General features: G+C 38.8%; 1 protein-coding gene across 3 annotated transcripts in view; it reads right to left on the reverse strand.

Annotated features, from left to right (window-relative positions):
- Nucleotides 1-21321, reverse strand: part of LOC128688024 (uncharacterized) — a 232074-nt gene that overhangs the window by 160003 nt on the left and 50750 nt on the right. For 2 of the 3 annotated variants that reach the window (XM_070083758.1, XM_070083756.1), the window contains exon 2: nt 5545-5592. The exons of the other annotated variant lie outside the window; for it this stretch is intronic. In XM_070083758.1, coding sequence (XP_069939859.1) covers nt 5545-5592 — 48 coding nt within the window. The remainder of the gene's footprint in view (nt 1-5544; nt 5593-21321) is intronic. 3 annotated transcript variants of the gene reach the window in all.

Here is a 21321-nt window from a genome sequence, read left to right on the forward strand (position 1 = left end):
ATGTGGCATAAGCATTATTGTGGCAAATAAAAGATACATCCCAGCCACAGTTGTCTCTTTCCACTAGTGTAGGCGTGATCTTGGTGAAAGAATTGTGTTTGCCATGGTGTACTCGTAGTATGTGTTGCTTTCCCTGACAATATTGTCCATCAGGGGTTCATCAAAGAATAACTTGAAACATTCCAGTTCAGTGGCATGGATCCCAAGTGTACAATATGGCTGTATTCCACTTTGACTTTCATCAAAGTGACAGGGATTGGGAACAAAATTGGCAGCTTCCTGCAAATCCCAGGTGCAGTCTGCTGGTGGATACTGGATACTGACGGGTGGTGTGTGGTTGTGGAGGTTGGTGTGGTGGGTGGGTGGGTGGGTGGATGAGGGTGAGCTTTGTTGTAGCTGAGCTGACTCAGTTGCATGGGTGCCAGCATGGGATGCTGCTGGTGCCTCATGGCGCATGGCACCACTACCATCTGATGATGCATGCACATTTTTCATCCCCATTGTAACAATATTATCTTCAGTTTCACTATTTGCTCCTGTTGTACAGCCATGGGATGTATTCCAAGATGTACTCCTTACCCTTGGAATATCATATGGCACACTGCCTGAGCACATATAGTGTCATATATACTGACACTTCACTGGAGAATATTCCACTTCACTCTTGCTACTGGAACTGTTTTCAAGAGCTTGGAGCTCATATTCACTATCACCAGCACTGGTCACATCTGAGTCCTGGACACGGGAAAATACAAGTTTCCTCTTTCGTTCTGGTATAACTGGGTGTGAACAAGATGACCCAACACAAGAGGTAGAAGGTTTAGGGTCGTCTAGGTTTTCATCACTATTACCACTATCATGTTCATTATTTTCAGTCACAAACTTCTCAGAACCCTGAAATTCTTCTTCACTGACACTTCCATCTATGTTTGAACTGTCACTTGGGAACAAAAGAGTCCCAATTTGCCGTGGAGTGAGGTGTTTCTTACCGCGAGGCATGGTGAACAAGGCTTACTAACATGGAGTTCCCACAATGCACCACTGGCTCCATGATTTTTTTTTATACTGTGCACACTGACCGCACAGACCCATTCTCCCACATGTAGGCCTACCAGCTTTCTCCCGCTCGATTTGAAGGCACTAGAATTTACACATACAGTGGACCCTCGACCAAAGATGGCATCGATTAACGATAAATCCAACTAGCGATACATTTTAACGCAAAAATTTTGCCTCGACTAGCACTAAAAAACTCGACCAACACTATTCATTCTGTCTGAGACGCGTCCACTTCTGGCCAGTGTTTACAAGCCAGCCAGCCACCGAGGTCGCTTCCAAGCATACAGTCGGAACATTTCATATTATCACAGCCTTTTTAGTGATTGCACCTGCAAAATAAGTCACCATGGGCCCCAAGAAAGCTTCTAGTGCCAGCCCTACAGCAAAAAGGGTGAGAATTACTATGGATATGAAGAAAGAGATCATTGCTAAGTATGAAAGTGGAGTGCGTGTCTCCGAGCTGGCCAGGTTGTACACAAAACCCCAATCAACCATCGCTACTATTGTGGGCAAGAAAACGGCAATCAAGGAAGCTGTTCTTGCCAAAGGTGCAACTATGTTTTCGAAACTGAGATCGCAAGTACTCGAAGATGTTGAGAGACTGTTATTGGTGTGGATAAACAAAAAACAGATAACAGGAGATAGCATCTCTCAAGCGATCATATGTGAAAAGGCTAGGAAGTTGCATGACGATTTAATTAAAAAAATGCCAGCAACTAGTGGTGATGTGAGTGAATTTAAGGCCAGCAAAGGTTGGTTTGAGAGATTTAAAGGGAAGGGAAGTAACCCCGGAAAAGGACTTGCCACCTCAAGTCCTAATGGAAGGGGATTCCCCTTCTAAACACTAAGACCATCAACACTCTCCCCTCCTCCCATCCCATCAATCATCACCAGATCTTCAATAAAGGTAAGTGTCATGTAACTGTGCATGCCTTCTTCAGTTTGTGTGTATTAAAATTAATATTTCATGTGGTAAAAACAAAATTTTTTTCATACTTTGGGGTGTCCTACACAAATTAATTTGATTTCCATTATTTCTTATGGGGAAAATTAACTTGACTAACGATAATTTTGACTAATGATGAGCTCTCAGGAACGGATTAATAGCGTTAGTCGAGGGTCCACTATATAAGTACGTGACTGACCCCAGGTGTGCTGATGTACATGTACGTGACCGACCCTGAAAGGGTTAATCCTATACCTCTCCCCAGCACCACAAATGTTTACTTCTTTTACAACCCCATATATCAATACAGTAGGGCCTCGTTTTATGGCGTTCGCCTTATGGCGTTCTGCTAATATAGCAATTTCAAATTACGACCAAAACTCACTATACAGCTCCCCCTGTCTCTCTAATAAGGCACACTCCACCCGATTTGTTTACATTCTCCATGAGCACATCTCTCTATTACGTCAGGAAACTTTCCAAAATTTCAAGTGTTTTAAAATCATTGCATATTTTATATGTACTCTGATAATTATAATTATGTGTATCTGTACCTAAATATACTTACACACTGTGCTGGTGTGCAGGTACACATTAAAATCACTAAGAATCTCTTGATGCCATATTAATAATCTCTTGGGCGTATTGCCATATATTATGTTAATATAGACATTTCCATTAGTCCATCTATGATATTTTTTTAAAAATTATATAATAAACACACTACATAACATATAAACATGATAAATACACCCCACAGTAGAATAAATTAACATAAATATGACATGAGGTAGCCAAGCAACTTGTAGGAGTGATGGCAAGAATAACGTTTTCTCTAGTCCAACATCAGAGAAAATGTGTACACTATAATATTACTCGAGGTAACTAGAAAATTATTCCTTTCCTATACCTTCACTCAGAGCATCATTTCTTCTAAAAATGGTGTTACAGGAGAATGGGAGTGTTCCTCTTTATTTATTCTGTTGTATCAATTCAAAAGTTTATTCTCTATAAGGATTACAATGCTGAGTTTACAGAATTTGGTTATTGTGTAGTTTACATGTAGTAAAATAATAATTACAGAGTGTACCACTAGAACACCTAGCATGGCTAGGCATTTCGGGCAGACTTAGATTAAATCTTTAAAATATTACAAAATATTACAAAATATTACAAAATTATGAGGTAAGTTGGTATTATGGCTAAGTGACTAAATACTAGTTTGTGAGTTTAGCAATGTGAATGCTTTTGTTTTGGCACAATACATAGTTTCAGTATTGGAGTATCACAGGCCAACTTATGACTAGTTAAGATTCATTATTTTAAGATTGAGATTGCTATTTCTGTTTATGGTCAAATGGGTGAGTAAGTGTAAGTGTGAACCACCAGGTGGTATTCGTGTAATTAGTTGACAGGATGTATCAGGGAGATAAGATGTTTTCTAATGGTAGTTTTGAAGGTGATGAATGTGTCTGCAGTTCTAGAGTTTTCAGGTAGGGTGTTCCAGATTTTAGGGCCTTTGACATACATTGAAGACAACTTGTACACAACTTGTACATGTTTGTATTATGGTATAATACAAACATGTATGAACCAAAACCAGACGCGTTCATCTGTTTGTTTACATACTCCGCCTTTCTGTCTTCTCATTCTCTCTCTCTCCCATTTATTAGTTTTATCTTGTTTACTCACCTCTTACCCTACATTAAGACTACAAATATTTTAAGGCAATTGATAAATGTACCGTATAAGTATTTTATTGCTCTGGGGCACTTTACATGTCGTAGTATATTACATATGGGTGGGGTGGGGTGGACTACCCTGGCTGGTTACCATACTTCCCACACCTGACTTCCTACAAATAAATACGATTCACCTCTCGCCCTACATTAAGCCTACAAATATTTTAAGGTAATTAATGAATGTACTGTATATGTATTTTATTGTTCTTGGGCGCTTTAAATGTCATAGTATATTACGTGTGGGTGGGGTGGGGTGGGGTGGGCTGACCTGGCTGGCTATCATACCTCCCACACCTGACTTCCTACAAATAAATACGATTCACCTCTCACCCTACATGAAGACTACAAATATTTTAAGATAAGAAATGGGTGTAATGTGTGTGTATTTTACTTTTTATTGTTTTTAATGCCTAGTTCTACTGCTAATTTAATATATGTTAGTGTGAACTTGCTATCTGGCATTCATATGCATTTACAAAAAAAAAAAAAGGCGTTCTGCCTTCCGGCGATGTCCGTTTTCCTGCGGTAGCCTGAAACCTAACCTGCCGTATAAGTGGAGCCCCACTGTATGTTAAAATAACCATGGTGACATCACACATCCCTGTCTAAGACCTACTTTTACTGGAAAATACACCTCCCTTCTTTCCCTCTCTTCTACATACCCTAAAATGAGCCTTGCTCTTCACATAAAAACTACTCATGCAAAAGATAACTTTATCTTCCATACTTCTGTCTCTAAGTGAGACATTACTAAGCATATTCCCTTTATCCTCCCAGTGCCCCCAACTAATAACTCTCTTCTCTTGTTTTTAACTGTTAAATCCATTTTCAACTTATTAATCTAACTCCAAAACTTTTTCTTATTATTCATAAAATTTGTTGAAAAGCCTCCCCCACTCTCTTACTGGCTCTTCTTCTGCACTCCCTCACCCCATTTTTAACCTTTCTTTTACTTTCCATGTACTCTGACCTCCATTTATCACTTCTACATTGTAAAAACCTCATTATTCCACTAACTGCTCCTCTTCCCTCCTGCACCCACCCTCCTATACCCATTAACGCCTACTGCACACTAACATTTCATTCTTAAATCTACCTCATACTTCTTCAACCAGAGAGCTGATTGATTCCCAAGTGACAGTAACTCCAGTTATGCTGGGAGAAAACCTTTGAAGCTCCCCTGCCAGAATACTTGATATCCTCATTGCCCCACGGAAGTCTCAAAGCTCAGGCTTACAGATTTTAACAACTCGTATGAGCCTCATCCTGCATTATGGAATGCAACAGGGAAACCTGGTTAGCTTAGTTCCTACTATGTAACTATCAAATAAAATAACGTAGCAGTATAATTCTGTATTTAATTTTGTTTAATATAAAAAAATACTCTCTAGCCCATCTTTCACTTCCATCTTACCCAGTGATGACATTCTCCTTGTACCCCCATTTACCTCTTACTCTCACTGTAGCTACCACTAAATAATAAGCTGATATATACATCACCCCTCTAAAAACATGCACATCCTGAAGTCTACCCATTGACCATATACGGTATTCATAATGAAAAATCAAGGTCATATTATAGAGAACAGCATACAAGCACTTGTAACATTGATCTAGCATTAATGATAATGCAAGAAAAATCTGATAGGTAACAATTAAAAGATAACCCTATCATTATAACGAGTTGCTCTACACATCAACGTTGCCTTATTTGTGTCAATGGCGTGTAACATGTGATTCAATCATTTAGCAAGTATATTTTTGAATGTCTGTGATGGCATTAAGTATCACTCGTACCTGTTGCTGCACACACTCCACGAATTCTTTCACTGTTATCATTTTCTCCTGGAACAGAGGACAGATTTGAAAGTGTTATTATCTAAATACCAAATATGAAAAGAGTGCAGAACTGGAAAGATTACTGAACAGACATAAAAAAGAAAAAGAGAAATTAACATAAATTTTTATACACAGTACAGTGGACCCCCGCTTAACGATCACCTCCCAATGCGACCAATTATGTAAGTGCGCTTGTACGTGTATGTTTGGGGGTCTGAAATGGACTAATCTACTTCACAATATTCCTTATGGGAACAAATTCGGTCAGTACTGGCACCTGAACATACTTCTGGAATGAAAAAATATCGTTAACCTGGGGTCCACTGTAATTATGAAAAACAAAACTTTTTACAGCTCTGGAGATATTAATTATCTAAAGTTTAAAAGGCTGAGTCTCAAGTAATGAATAAGAAACTACAGGTGAAGTATCCTACCATACTACTGTACTTGGTAGTTAAATGTTAGTCTTAGAGTTAGTGGACAGAAACAGGCAGGTACAAACTACAAAGTCAAGTTTCTGAGGGACAAATTGTATATACAGTAAACCATCAATTAACATGCAGTCCTCTAACATGTTTTCTCTATTACACCCTTGCAAAATTGCAGCACATTTTCAATGAACACTCCATAAAATTTGACTGGCACAGTGCCACTTCTGGGAGGAATATTTGGAGCGCCATGAGCTGGGCTGCGGAAATTTCCTCCTTCATCTAGTGGGCTTGCAGGTAGCCTGCCTGTGGGTCAGGCCATTGTCTTTGTGGGTAAGGCCTAGCTTCTTTCCTCATCACACCTCTCATGTCTAAGTGGTCTGTACACAAGTCCCGTACGATTCTCAAATCTGTGTTTGTGTAAGTGTATTCAGGCACAGGTACACATAAGTACAATTATTGTTGTGTAAATTACCTAAATTACTTGATTCCTGTATACCAGTCAATACATGCAGTGTTTTTATATCAATAAGTTACTGTGTGTGACTTTGGGGTTATCCTAGGTAATTTATACCGTGTATGATAACTGTACTTATGTGTATCTGTACCTAAATAAACTTACTATTCTCAAATATGAGAATTCTGGAGACAATGTAACTGAGAAGGCAGACATGAACTGTACCTGTCCATGAGAGAAACTCTCTCAGTATATATATCCTCTGCTTATCTTACTTTGAATAATAAAGGTTAAAAAATGAAATGAACATGGATGTAATGTGTATACAGTACCTACTGCATATATATTTGTGCGTCAGTTTAGTTGGTACATTCATATTTTTTTAATTAAGAAACTAGGTGTGTAAGGGCACTGTTATGGTGGTGGTGTTAAGCGCTACCAACCTGCAAGCATCCCACCAACTCTTCCGTATAGACTACCGTTTTTATTGTTGAAAATGTAAGAAAAATTATAATTTTATATTCCTTTATTGTAATAAATTTATTAAGTACTAAATAGTTTATATTTGCAAAAGCAGTAGTTACTTTCACAGCGGTCAGATGGACACAACCCTAGCGCCATCACAGCCGTTAACCCCTTGGGGGTCCATGCCATAGATCTACGGCTTTACGTTGAGGGTCCAAACCATAGATCTACGCCAAAATTCTTGCTGCTTCAAATTTAGAGCAAGAAGGCTGGTAGGCCTACATGTGAGAGAATGAGTCTGTGTGGTGGGTATGCGCCATGAAGAAAAATTCTAGGCGCCCGCATAGCATTGTGGGAATGCCGGCTCAGTTACCCTTGTTCACCATGCCTCATCACAAGGCAGCTCTCACTCCAAGAAAAATTGGGACTCTCCTCTTCCTATCTGTTAGTTCTGACTCTGATGGAAGTGGAAATGAAGACGAATTCTATGGCTTTGATCAGTTAGTGACCGAAAGGAATGACCAGGATATCAATAATAGTGCAGAAAATCCCGACGTTCCTCAACCTTCTACCTCTGGTGTGGGCACGTCTCAGTCACGTTCAGTTGTACCTCATCGCAAGAGAAAACTATTATTTTCGTGTAGCCAGGCCTCTGACTTCAGTAATGATGATGATAGTGATGTGGATTGTGATTTTATTGCTCTTGACGATCATTCGAGTAGTGATAGTGAGGAAACATATTCACTAGTGAAGCGTTGGTATATACGCCGCCACATGCACTTGGGTAGTGTTCCCTATGCAGTGCCCAGGGGACGGAGTACATCCCGGAGTACATCCCATGGCCCTACACCAGGAATAGACAGTGACAGTGAAGATGATGTGGCTACACTTGGCATGGATAGACCACAGGTATCAGTACGTGGTGGTATTGGTGGTGATAGTGGTAGTGGTGGTGGTAGTGCCACGGCTATGCATGACTCACCAGCCCAGGCTGGGACCCATGCCGCTGACTCCTCAGCTCAAGGACAAAGCGTAGCATCAGCCACCAGCCCACCACAACTACCAGCACAACCAGCTTATGATGTCCAATATCTACCAGCAAACCATATCTGGGATTGGCAGCAAAATCCCAATTTTGTTCCCAAGCCCCACCAGTTTGATGACTCTCAAAGTGGAATTCTACCTACTTGTCCCCTTGGAAACACTGCAAATGAACTGGAATTTTTTGAACTATTCTTTGACCAGCCATTGATGGAAACTATTGTCAGGGAAAGTAACAAGTATTTTGAGTACACCATGGCAAATACGATGATATCACCACAGTCAAGACTACACCGGTGAAAAGAGACAACTGTTGCAGAAATGTATTTGCTTTTTGCAACAATAATGCTTATGCCTCATGTCTATAAGCATAATATAAAATCATATTGGTCCACAGATCCGCTAATTTCTACCCCGGCCTTCAGTGAAATCATCCCAGTGAACAGGTTTATCTTACTCTTACGTATGTTGTACTTCTCTGACAAAACTAGGCCTGACAAAAGTGACAGGTTATACAAGATTAGAAATGTTTTTATGTATCTGAAAGAAAAGTTCAACATGTACTTTTACCCATTCAAGAATCTTGTAATTGACGAGTCTTTGATTCTGTTCAAAGGTAGACTGTCATTTAAACAGTATATACCGAGCAAGAGGAAACGCTTTGGTATAAAACTGTTTGTACTCTGTGACTGTGACAGTGACAGTGGCCTGGTATTGGATATTGTTGTATACACGGGAAGTAAAACATTGAAAGATACCAGGATGTTATTGGGTATCTCAGGTGACATAGTGAGAAGCATGATGGCACCTTATCTTGGTAAAGGACATACATTATACACTACTGATTACTGGTACACAAGCCAGTGATTTCTTGCGAGTGAACATTACAGATGTGTGTGGCACAGTGCGTTCTAATCGTAAACATATGCCCAGGTTCAACGCAGGCACTCGTGGTGAAGAGGTGCAGGTGTTTACTGCCAATGACATCATGGCATTATGGTGGCATGACAAACGAGATGTCACATTGTTAACAACCATTCACCGTAATGAAATGCAAGACAGTGGCAAAGTTGACAGAGTGACTAATGAACGTATTCGAAAACCAGTGACAGTGACTGATTATACACAAAACATGCGCTTGGTTGACAAATGTGACATGCAGATTGGCTTTGTTGATTGTGTTCGTAAGAGTTACAAGTGGTACATGAAACTTTTCTTCCATCTCATGGACATTTCAATGCTCAATGCATATAATATGCACCAAATGAAGACTGGCAACAGACCACCGTATGGTGAATTTTGTTTGTCTGTTGTCAGACAACTCATAATGAAGTACCAGGTAACAATACCTGCTATACAAAACCATCCTCGAACTCTTCACAAAATACCCAAGCGTTTGAGGAGGGAAGGTGATCACTTCATAATACAGCTTCCTGCAACTAAGAAGAAATTCGCTCAGAAGAGATGTGCTGTCTGTGCACAAACAAAACGACGGCAACAAAGAAGCAAAGACACTCGGTTTATGTGTGAGGAATGTAAGGTACCTCTGTGCATGGTGCCTTGTTTCAAGGAGTTCCACAAGCTGCAGCCGTTCTAAAAACATGTCCAGTGATTGTGCATATGTAAATATATGATAGAACATTAGTATTATACAAGATTTGTGCATGTTTATTGTAATAAACAAAAGTGATAAACAATATTATAATAATAACTTTAGTGCAGTTATTGTGTTCAATACAGTGAGTGTATATATATACATTATATACAGTATTAGTCTCACAGGCCACAAAAGTTACTAGAAAAAAAGAAAAAATTAGAGAAGAAAAGAAAAAAGTATAAAAAACGTAAAATAAAGAAATGCGAGTTTGTGGAAATCGCCGATGTTGCCGCCACCCGGTTATTTTGGGTCAACTTCTCGCCTCTGTAAGTAAGTACTGGTCAGAATTTTTTTTTTTTTATTACTTTCACAAAAATATACTCTTTAATTCAAAATTTCTTGGACATGGGGCACCCCTTCCGATTTTGCCTTTGGACCCTGAAAGGGTTAACCCAACAATAACAACATGCTCAGAACCTCGAGACGCTTTTATCATGATTTTATAATTTTTAAGTTTTCTCGGATAGCTTGCATTTATATTATGGTGGGTATTACTTTGGACACATTCAGTAAAAGAATCTTGTCTTAGCAGGTAAAATATGGAATTTTCTACTGACAGCTGTGGCAGGTAATTGCTGTTACTGCTTGTCTCTTCTTTCATGTCAGTGAGAGCTTCTTAATCCAAGGAATTGAACTTACCGTCCCCTTCCTTGGATCAAACCTGAGTGCCTCCCAGGCACTATATGACCCTTATGGGCTTAATGCTTCCCCATAAATATAATAATAATATTGCTTGTCATATGTCTGTACAGGATCAATTCAACCCTCCGCACACATTTCCAGAACAACAGGCAATGACAATTACAGCGAATATGTTCTTCTAGGGCCTAGAGCAGCTCATGATGCTTTACCATCAGTTGTATAAAGTACTGCAGAGTAAAGAGACCAAAGACACATAACAGAATTTCCCACTATTCCAGTACAATCATCGGCTTTAGTCCCAAAGCTTTAACCATCTACCTCTGCAAACAATCCACAGCATTCCACCCCAGCCCAGTAGGGCCACAGCATCCCACTCCACTCTGTTCAGAATCAATGACATATACCAGCACCCACAATTTAAGGTAAGAAATATTATTTATGCAACATATGTAGCCTCAAGCAAAGCATTAAACATAACAGATCACAACAATGAACACAAATTACATTATCATTTTTATTTTTTTTTTAAGATATGGAGACCTAAAAATAAAAAAAAATCATCTGGCTTTTTTGTCCAAGGAATGTAACTCCATTTTTGCCCTAAGTTCTTCAGTTTGTTTTACATGATTTTGTCTTTGCACTCAATTTTCAGGAACGTAACTACAGTGTAAATCGACAGTCTACCGTACACAGAATAAGTCACTGCATGCAAAAAGTGATTGCTCCACTAATAAGACAGCTGAGCCATTATTTAGAGACCTTTAGCATATGTTTAAGGTATTGATTTAGGTCATTCAACAATAGAAATATTAAAAATCTGAAAATGATCTACATAAGCACTATACATGAAAATAAGGTATCAAAGATATACACCAAAAATACAGATTCTTAGGTCATGAAGTTAGAAATGCTTTGTAAATCACATATCCTCTGCTTGAGTGCAAAAGCTTTCGGAAACCAAACCTACCCACGAACAACAGGAAATGAGAATCTCTAATATTCTACGTCAGTGTGCGAAGGAATATAAAAAAAAGCTGTACTGTAACAATAATCATGGAGTAATGTATAGACTAAATGCATACTCAGTTTTAGCCCAGTCACACAAGCAACAACTGCACCACCAAGATCAAATAACTCTTACAACAATGACAAAAAAGAATACATTCTAATATGTATAAATAATGTTGAGCACAAGTACAACAGTACAACTTTGCCTATGAATGATTTGCAAGAAAAGAGTAATCACATTCATTATTTATTAAGAGAAGAATTACACCTGGTACTATTACTTGTTGAGTATATTTTAGTACAGTTTTATACATATTTTAATTGCTTCCACATTATATTTGAGTTATAGTAGACTAGTCAAAAACAGAATACAGTAGGGCCCTGCTTTATGGTGTTTCGCCTTACGGCGATCTCAAATTATCACTAAAACTTGCAAGAGGTCTTTCAAATACAGCGCGAGCCACCCAGTTTGTTTACATTCTCCATGAGCACATCTCTATATTATGCAATAATAATCACTCTTGGGCACATTAAATGTCTAATTTTATGTCAATATAGACATTTTCATTAACCCTTTCAGGGTTTCCGATGTACTAGTACAGCTTAAGCACCAGGGTTATTGACGTACTAGTACGCCTAAATTCTAGCACCTTCAAATCTAGCGAGAGAAAGCTGGTAGGCCTAAATATGAAAGAATGGGTCTATGTGGTCAGTGTGCATAGTATAAAAAAAATCCTGAAGCACACAGTGCGTAATGAGAAAAAAAACTTTGACCGTGTTTTTGGTTTAAAACAGCGACTTTACACTGTATTTTCGTATGGTATTTATGGTTGTAATCTAGTTTTCCTGGTTTCATTTTATAGAATGGAAGATATATTACAGAAATTGAGATGATTTTGATTGGTTTCACAATGAAACGTACCTAGAAATTGAGCTCAAAATAGCAGAAATGTTTGATTTTTGCCAAAGTTCAAAAGTAAACAAATCATGCCATGCGTCCAACACACGTCAACTGGTGAGTCTAATATTCTTTCACAAGTGCACTGATATTATTTATACCATTTCTACACCATTTCTACACTAATGCAGTAGTCTGCATAACAGTAAATCTTCTATTTTTTTGTGAGAATAAAAATTCAAAGTGGAAAGCAAAAGAAATGAGAGAGGGGCCTGTGGACGTGACTAATGAACAAAGGAAATGTTATTTTAGTCCCAGGAATGTCTGTCTTGTTTATTCTGGACCCTATTTGGAAATTGGCATCTTTTGAAATCTGTGTGAAATTGGCAAAATTGCTAATTTCTGACCACTCTATTGGATAGTTGAAATTGGCAAATGGGTGGTTTCTTGTACTCATTCGATAGAAAAAATGGAGTTCTAGCAAAATAGTCATGATTTTTGTCGACTGGTACATTGGAATTGGCCGAAAATAGGGCTCAAAGTGGGCGCAATCGCTGATGCATAAATATCGAGACCGCAAACTTCGCGAGAGCATAATTCCATAAGTTTTCCATCAAATTTCATACTTTTGGTGTCATTATGACCGGGAAAAGTTTCTCTATCATTTCATAAGATTTTTTTTTTTTTTTTCGAAAAATGTCCAACCCTGAGAACAAGTTTAGGAGAGGGCCTGCAAACCCTGAAAGGGTTAACAGGACACACAACCATAACACAAGACACAGATCTCTTTTTGATGTACCCCGTGTCCATATCACACTGTGTAAAAAAAAACTCTAAGCACATAAAGGGCCCCAAAATCTGGAATTCATTACCAGAACATTACTAAAGTAACCAGTAAAAACTCTATGCACATAAAGGGCCCCAAAATCTGGAATTCATTACCAGAACATACTACAGTAACCAGGCCTGAAAATCAATTTAAGACTTCTAAAAAACCACTTACTCACCCAGGACTAAATAATCAACACTCAATATTTAACATTACCAATAATTCTCCCAATTAGAGTAGGCCCCCCCTTATACGGCGGGTTAGGTTCCAGGCTGTCGCCGGAAACCAGACGTCGCCGGAAGGCAGAACTGCATTTTTTTCCATTTAAAAATGCATATAAATGGCAGACAACAAGTTTACACTAAATTATATTAAGTTAGTAATAGAACTAGGCATTAAAAACACACAAGTAAAATACAGTCACAGTAAATTCATTACTTATCTTAAAGTATTTGTAATCTTAATGTAGGGAGAGAGGTGAGTAGTACTTATTTGTAGGAAGTCAGGTGTAGGTAGCCCAGGTGTAGGTAGCCCTGGCTCCCCGTCTCATATTTAATATACGATATTTAAAACATCCCAGAGGTAAAATGCACATACCGTACACTCATTATTTACCTTAAAATATGTGTAGTCTTAATATAGGAAGAGAGGTGAGTAGTATTTATTTGTAAAAAGTCAGTGTAGGTAGCCGGTAGGTGTAGCCCGCCTGGGCTACACCTACCGGCTACCTACACTGTGGCCCAGAGCCATATTATTAACATCGACATGCCTTGTTCACTGAATTTAATAATTTCTAACAACTACCTTCAGATGCCATCATAAACGAAGGTAGAAGTAATGAATAATTCATGCCGAAAATTGTAAACAAAAGCGGAGTGAGGGAGTGGCTGGGCCAAACGCAGATTCATACACGTTTTCTCTGATGGCTGAACAGAGAAAACGTAATGTTGTCCCTCCACCTGGCTACCACACAGCTCCACAAGTATTATTATCAGAGCACACATAAAATATGCAATAAATGCCAGACAACAAGTTTACACTAACTTATATTAAGTTAGCAATAGAAATAGGCATTAAAAACACAATAAAAGGTAAGATACACACAGAGTACACTTATTACTTACCTTAAAATATTAATATTAATGTGTGAGAGGTGAGTGGCAGGGTGTTTATTGAATAAAATCAAAATGGCACACCATCATCCTCTAACTTGGCACTTAAAGCAAGAGGCATACGACTTTTCTTTTTATTACAGCTAACCTTAGATGCCATCGTCAATGAGAGCCAACTAGTTAACGAAAGAGTAAATGAGAGAGAGAACGAGATACAGAGTTGAGACAATGTAAGAACACAAACTGAATGGGTAGTGGACGATCACTTGGTCAGGCGAAACAAATGGGTATTAATATGTGTCTACTTTTAGTTCATTCACGTCCATTTGTAAGAGTTTGTAAAACATTTACCTCAATATTTTTTATTTTAATAATAATTACCTCACAATACAAATACTCTTACACTGTGTACAAGTTGTACAAGTTAGTTCAGAATAAACAAACAGCAACACACCATTTTTAGAGTGAATGAACATAATAATAATAATAATAATAATAATAATAATAATAATAATAATAATAATAATAATAATAATAATAATATTATTATTATTATTATTATTATTATTAATATTATTATTATTAATATTAATAATAATTATTATTATTATTATTATTTATTATAAAAAGCACTAAACCCACAAGGGTCGTGAATTGCTATACATAGAGTAAAGGCATATGAAAAGAATATTTTTCTACAGTTACTCCCCAGTGTTTGACTAGAGAAAACGTAATTCTTCCGACACTACCTACACAGCTGCTTTATAAACAAATCTCATATTTACATCAGTTTTTATTCTGTGAGTGTATGTATCATGTTTATATGCTATGTAACGGGTTTCATATATAATTTTGAGGAAAATATCATAGCTGGATTAATGAAAATGCCTATATTGATGTAAAATAAGACATTTAGTGTGCCCAAGAGTGATTATTATTACGTAGTATTGGCGTCATGAGTAGAGAGAGACTTAGCGATTTTAATGTGTACCTGCACACCAGCACAGTGTGTAAGTATATTTAGGTACAGGTACACATAAGTATAATTATCAGAGTACATATAAAATATGCAGTAACTTTCAAACACTTGAAATTTTGGAAAGTTTCTTGACATAATAGATGTGGTCACGGAAAATGTAAACAAACTGGGTGGGGGCGCCATATTTGAAAGACCGCTTGCCATATAGCAAATTTTGGTCATAACTTGACATCGCCGTATTAGCAGAACGCCGTAAGGTGAAACGCCGTAAAGCGGGGCCTTACTGTACTTAAATCTTAAAACTTCAAGACAATATACAGTAAACTGATCATCTTGTTTGTTATACATTGTAATGCAACAAATTTGTACAACTATAATGCTTCAATATCGAAATGTTCAAATTTCATTGTTTCAAATACTCAATTGTACTTCTTACTGTAAATTGCTTGCAGTAATTTTTACAACTGAACCTCCACTGCTTGTTAATTTTAAGTTAATTTTAAGCCTGCCCATAATGCTCTACATACAAGGGACTTTTTGGCATGTACACCCAACTACTATAATTCCTTGTACAACTATGTATCATGTCCAAATCATGTCTAAATCTGTTGGTCTAAAAAAAAATTGTTTGACTTTTTTGGGGGCTCCCAGGAAAGTAACCTTATTTTTCCCATAAGTTCTTCAGTTTATCTAATTACCATGTAATATAAAGGTCTACTGTACTCAGATCACAACATAATAGAGGTTCAGACATGTATGCGCGGGGCCCCACACCAACAAAATGTGATCAGTCATGAGGGAGCCTTCACCAAATTCAACTTCAATAACAAAATCATAAGGCAGGACCAAGTAAACCAAGCCCTAAATGATATAAACTGGGAAGATAGCCTAAGCAACACGGATCCCAACCTATGTCTAGAACAAATTAATTCTGTGGCGCTCGAGGTATGCTCAAGGCGCTCCCTATACAGGTGAAGGCAAAGAATAACAGAGCGGCTCAAAGAGGCCAATATATCTGCAATACATAGGGAGGCACTGGTCAGAGAAATAGCAAACATCGAACTAAAGCTAAAGGAATCTTACAGGAGTCAAGAAATGCGGAAAGAACTAAAAGCCATAAATGAAATTGAAACCCAAAGTATTTCTTTTTTTAAGCCAAATCAAAGTTGAGAACAACATTCAATATTGGGCCCCTACTTAAATAAGATGGGTTCTACACAGATGACAGCAAGGAAATGAGTGAGCTATTCAAGTCCCTATATGACTCGGTTTTAGCAAGCTGCTAACCAGACTGAGAGTCGAAGACATAAATGAATTTTTTATGAGAGAGATGCAGAATTTGGTAGACACAAACCTATCTGATATTATCCTGACGCCAAATGACTTCGAAAAGGTGATAAATGACATGCCCATGCACTCTCCCCCAGGCCCAGACTCATGGAACTCCTTGTTCACCAAGAACTGCAAGAAGCCCCTATCACATGCTTTTAACATCCTATGGAGAGGGAGCATGGACACAGGGGTCATCCCACAGCTGCTAAAAACAACAGAGATAGCCCCACTCCACAAAGGGGGCAGTAAAGCAATAACAAAGAACTACAGACCTATAGCGCTAATGTCCCATATCATAAAAATCTTTGAAATGGTTCTAAGAAGCAAGATCACCTCCCATCTAGATACCCATCAGTTACACAACCCAGGGCAGCATATAAGGACTACTATGACAAGGTCCTGGATGCTTTAGAAGACAAACAAAATGTAGATGTAGTATACAGACTTTGCAAAAGCCTTTGACAACTGTGACCGTGGTGTAATAGCATACATAATGCGTGATAAAGGAATAACAGGAAAAGTTAGTAGATGGATCTAAGGTGAAAAGCTCTGTTCCACAAGGCACAGTACTCGCTCCCATCTTGTTCCTCATCCTCATATCTGACTGACATAGACAGGGATATAAGCCAGAGTGCTGTGTCTTCCTTTGCAAATGACACCCGAATTTGCATGACAGTGTCCTCCACTGAAGACACCGTAAGACTCCTGGCACACATCAACCAAATCTTTAAATGGACTGCAGAAAACAATATGAAGTTCAATGATGAGAAATTTCAATCTCTCCAATATGGAAAATGTGAGGAAATTAAAACTACATTGGAGTATAAAACAAATTCCAACCACACAACAGAGCAAAAAACTAATGTAAAAGACCTGGGAGTGATCATGTCAGAGGATCTCACCTTCAAAGACCATAACATTGTATCAATTGCATCGAACAGAAAAATGACAGGATGGATAATGAGAACCTTCAAAACTAGGGATGCCAAGCCCATGATGACACTCTTCAGGTTGCTTGTTCGATCTAGGCTGGAATATTCCTACACACTAACAGCACCTTTCAAGGCAGGTGAAATTGTTGACCTAGAAAATGTAGAGAACCTTCAAGGCACACATAACTGTGATAAAACACCTCAGTTACTGGAAACACTTGAAGTTCCTCAACCTGTACTCCATAGAATACAGGCAGGACAGATACATGATTATATACACTTGGAAAATCCTAGAGGGATTAGTACCAAACGTGCACACAAGAATCACTCCCTATGAAAGCAAAAGACTCAGCAGACAATGCAACATCCCCCCAATGAAAAGCAGGGGTGCCACTAGCATGATAAGAGACAACACAATAACTGTCCAGGGCCCAAGACTGTTCAACTGCCTCCCAGCATGCATAAGGGGGATTACCAATATACCCCTTGCTGTCTTCAATCAGGCACTGGACAGGCACCTGAAGTCAGTACCTGACCAGCCAGGATGTGGTTCGTACGTCGGGTTGCGTGTGACCAGCAGTAATAGCCTGGTTGATCAGGCCCTGATCCACCATGAGGCCTGGTCAGACCAGGCCACAGGGGTGTTGACCCAAAACCCTCTCCAGGTATACTTACTTACTATGAACTAAAACCAGACGTGTTCATCTGTTTGTTTACATACTCCATGTCTCTGTCCTCTCTCATTTACTCATTCTCTCTCTTGTTTATTCATTTTATCTCATTTACTCACCTCTCACCCTACATTAAGACTACAAATATTTTAAGGTAAGTAATAAGTGAACTGTGAATGCATTTTATCGTTCTGGGATGCGTAGTTTATTACGAGTGGGTGGGGTGGACTGGCCTGGCTGGCTACCATGCCTCCCACACCCATCTTCTTACAAATAAATACTACTCACCTCTCACCCTACATTAAGACTACAAATACGTATATGTGTACAATGGACCCTCAACTAACGAAGGCATCGTCTAATGATAAAATCGACTAACGAAGCGTTTCAGTGTAAAAAAAAATTTCCCCGACCTACGAAGAAAAATTCATCCAACATCATTCATCCTGAACGCATTCGTCTGGCCAGAGCGCCTCAGCTCAGCTAGTGTACATTATTTACAAGCCAGGGCGGAGAGTTGCACACATACATTCGATAAATTTTGTATTATTCCACTGTTTTTAGTGCTTGTAACTACTAAATAAGCCACCATGGGCCCAAAGAAAGCATCTAGTGCCAACCCTGTAGAAAAAAGAATGAGAAATACTATCAAAATACTATCATATCACAGTCAGCTGCTGCTGCACCACCGTCAGCTGCTGCTGCACCACCATCAGCTGCTGCTGCACCACTGTCGGCTGCTGCTGCACCACCATCAGCTGCTGCTGCACCACCGTCAGCTGCTGCTGCACCATCGTCAGCTGCTGCTGCTGCTGTACCACAGTCAGCTGCTGCTGCTGCCATACCACAGTCACCTGCTGCTGCTGCTGTACCACAGTCAGCTGTTGCTGCACCACCGTCAGCTGTTCTACTCGAAGATGTGGAGAGGCTGTTGTTGGTGTGGCTTAATGAGATACAATTACCACCATCAGCTGCTGCTGTACCACGGTCAACTTCTGCTGTTGCTGCACCACTGTCAGCTGCTGCTGCACCATTGTCAGCTGCTGCTGTACCATGGTAAGCTGCTGCTGCTGCTGTACCATGGTCAGCTGCTGCTGCTGTACTACGGTCAGCTGCTGTTATACCACAGTCAGCTGCTGTTATACCACAGTCAGCTGCTGCTGCTGGTGTACCATGGTCAGTTGCTGCTGTTGCTGTACCATGGTCAGCTGCTGCTGCTGCTGTACCACGGATCAGCTGCTGCTGCTCCTGTACCACGGTCAGCTGCTGCTGCTGTACCACAGTCAGCTGCTGCTGCACCACTGTCAGCCGTTGCTGCACCACCACCATCAGCTGCTGCTGCACCACCGTCAGCTGTACTACTCGAAGATGTGGAGACTGTTGTTGGTGTGGCTTAACGAGAAACAATTAACCCCCGAGGGTTAGCCACCCAGGATAACTCAAGAAAGTCAGTGTGTCATCGAGGACTGTTTAACTTATTTTCACTGGGGTCCTTAATCTTGTCCCCCAGGATGCGACCCACACTAGTCGACTAACACCCAGGTGAACAGGAAAAAATGCCTGGAACTAGTGCTCATATTGGTGAATTTAAGGCCAGCAGAGGTTGGTTTGAGAGATTTAAGAATCATAGTGGCATACACAGTGTGATAAGGCAGGGTGAAGCTGAAAATTTCCAACCCCAACAAGTGTTTAATAATTGTGATAAAACAGGCCTGTTCTGGAAGAAAATGCCAAACAAGACCTACATTACTCAGGAGAAACAGGCATTCCCAGGACACAAGCCTATGAAAGACAGGCTAACTCTCATGCTTTGTTGTAATGCTAGTGCAATTGCAAAGTGAAGCCTTTACTCATGTATCACTCTGAAAATCCCAGAGTGTTCAAGAAAAACAGTGTCTCATCACTCATCACTACATCTTCAATAAAGGTGTTATTTGTTCTTCATTTAGTACAGTATATTGTGCATGTATCCTTCTTTTTCTGTGTAGGAAAATGTATATTTCATGTGGTAAAAAAAAAAAATTTCATACTTTTGGGTGTCTGGAATGGATTAATAGGAGTTCCATTATTTCTTATAGGGAAAATTAATTCAACTAACGATAATTTCGTCTAATGATGAGCTCTCTGGAACGGATTAATATTGTTAGTTGAGGATCCACTGTATTTTACTTTTTCATTGTTTTTTAATTCCTAGTTCTATTCCTATCTAAATACAGTTCCGTTCCTAAGACCACATTGTTAAACAAATTCATTGCTAAGTGAGGAGCATACTATAATGGTACAGTAGGGCCCCACTTTATGGTGTTCCGCTAATATGGCGATGTCAAATTATGACCAAAATTTGCTATACGGCAAGCGGTCTTTCAAATACGGCGTCCCCACCCGGTTTGCTTACATTCTCCGTGACCACATCTATCATGTCTGGAAACTTTCCAAAATTTCAAGTGTTTTATAGTTATTGCATATTTTATATGTACTCTGATAATTATACTTATGTGTACCTATACCTAAATATACATGTACTTACACACTGTGCTGGTGTGCAGGTACACATTAAAATCACTAAGAGTCTCTACTCATGATGCCAATAGTACATAATAATCATCACTCTTGGGCACATTAAATGTCTTATTTTACATTAATATAGACATTTTCATTAATCCATCTATGATATTTTCCTCAAAATTATATAAGAAACATGTTACATAGCATATAAACATGACACATACTTTTACAGAATAAAAATTTATATAAATATGAGATTTGTTTACAAAGCGGCTGTGTAGGTAGTGTCAGAAGAATTACATTTTCTCTAGTCAAACACTGGGGATACCTGTAGAAAAATATTCCTTTCATATGCCTTCACTCTATATATAGCAATTCATGACCCTTGTGGTTTTAGCACTTTTTTATTATGATGATAATAATATCATCATCTTCACTCTAAAAATGGTGTGTTGCATGAGAATGGGAGTGTTGCTGTTTGTTTATTCTGTACTAACTTGTACAACTTGTACACAATGTAAGAGTATTTGTATTGTCAGGTAATTATTATTATAATAAAAAAATATTGTGAGGAAAAAGTTTTACAAACTCTTACAAATGTACGTGAATGAACTAAAAGCAGACACATATTAATACCATTTACTTCGCCTGACAAAGTGATCGCCCACTACCTGTTCAGTTTGTGTTCTTACATTCTCTGAACTCCATATCTTGTTTTCTCTCTCGTTTACTCTTTCGTTAACTAGTTGGCTCTCATTGACGATGGTGTCTAAGCTTAG

The sequence above is a fragment of the Cherax quadricarinatus genome, chromosome 10 (genome assembly GCF_038502225.1).
Source record: "Cherax quadricarinatus isolate ZL_2023a chromosome 10, ASM3850222v1, whole genome shotgun sequence".
Classification (NCBI taxonomy): domain Eukaryota; kingdom Metazoa; phylum Arthropoda; class Malacostraca; order Decapoda; family Parastacidae; genus Cherax; species Cherax quadricarinatus.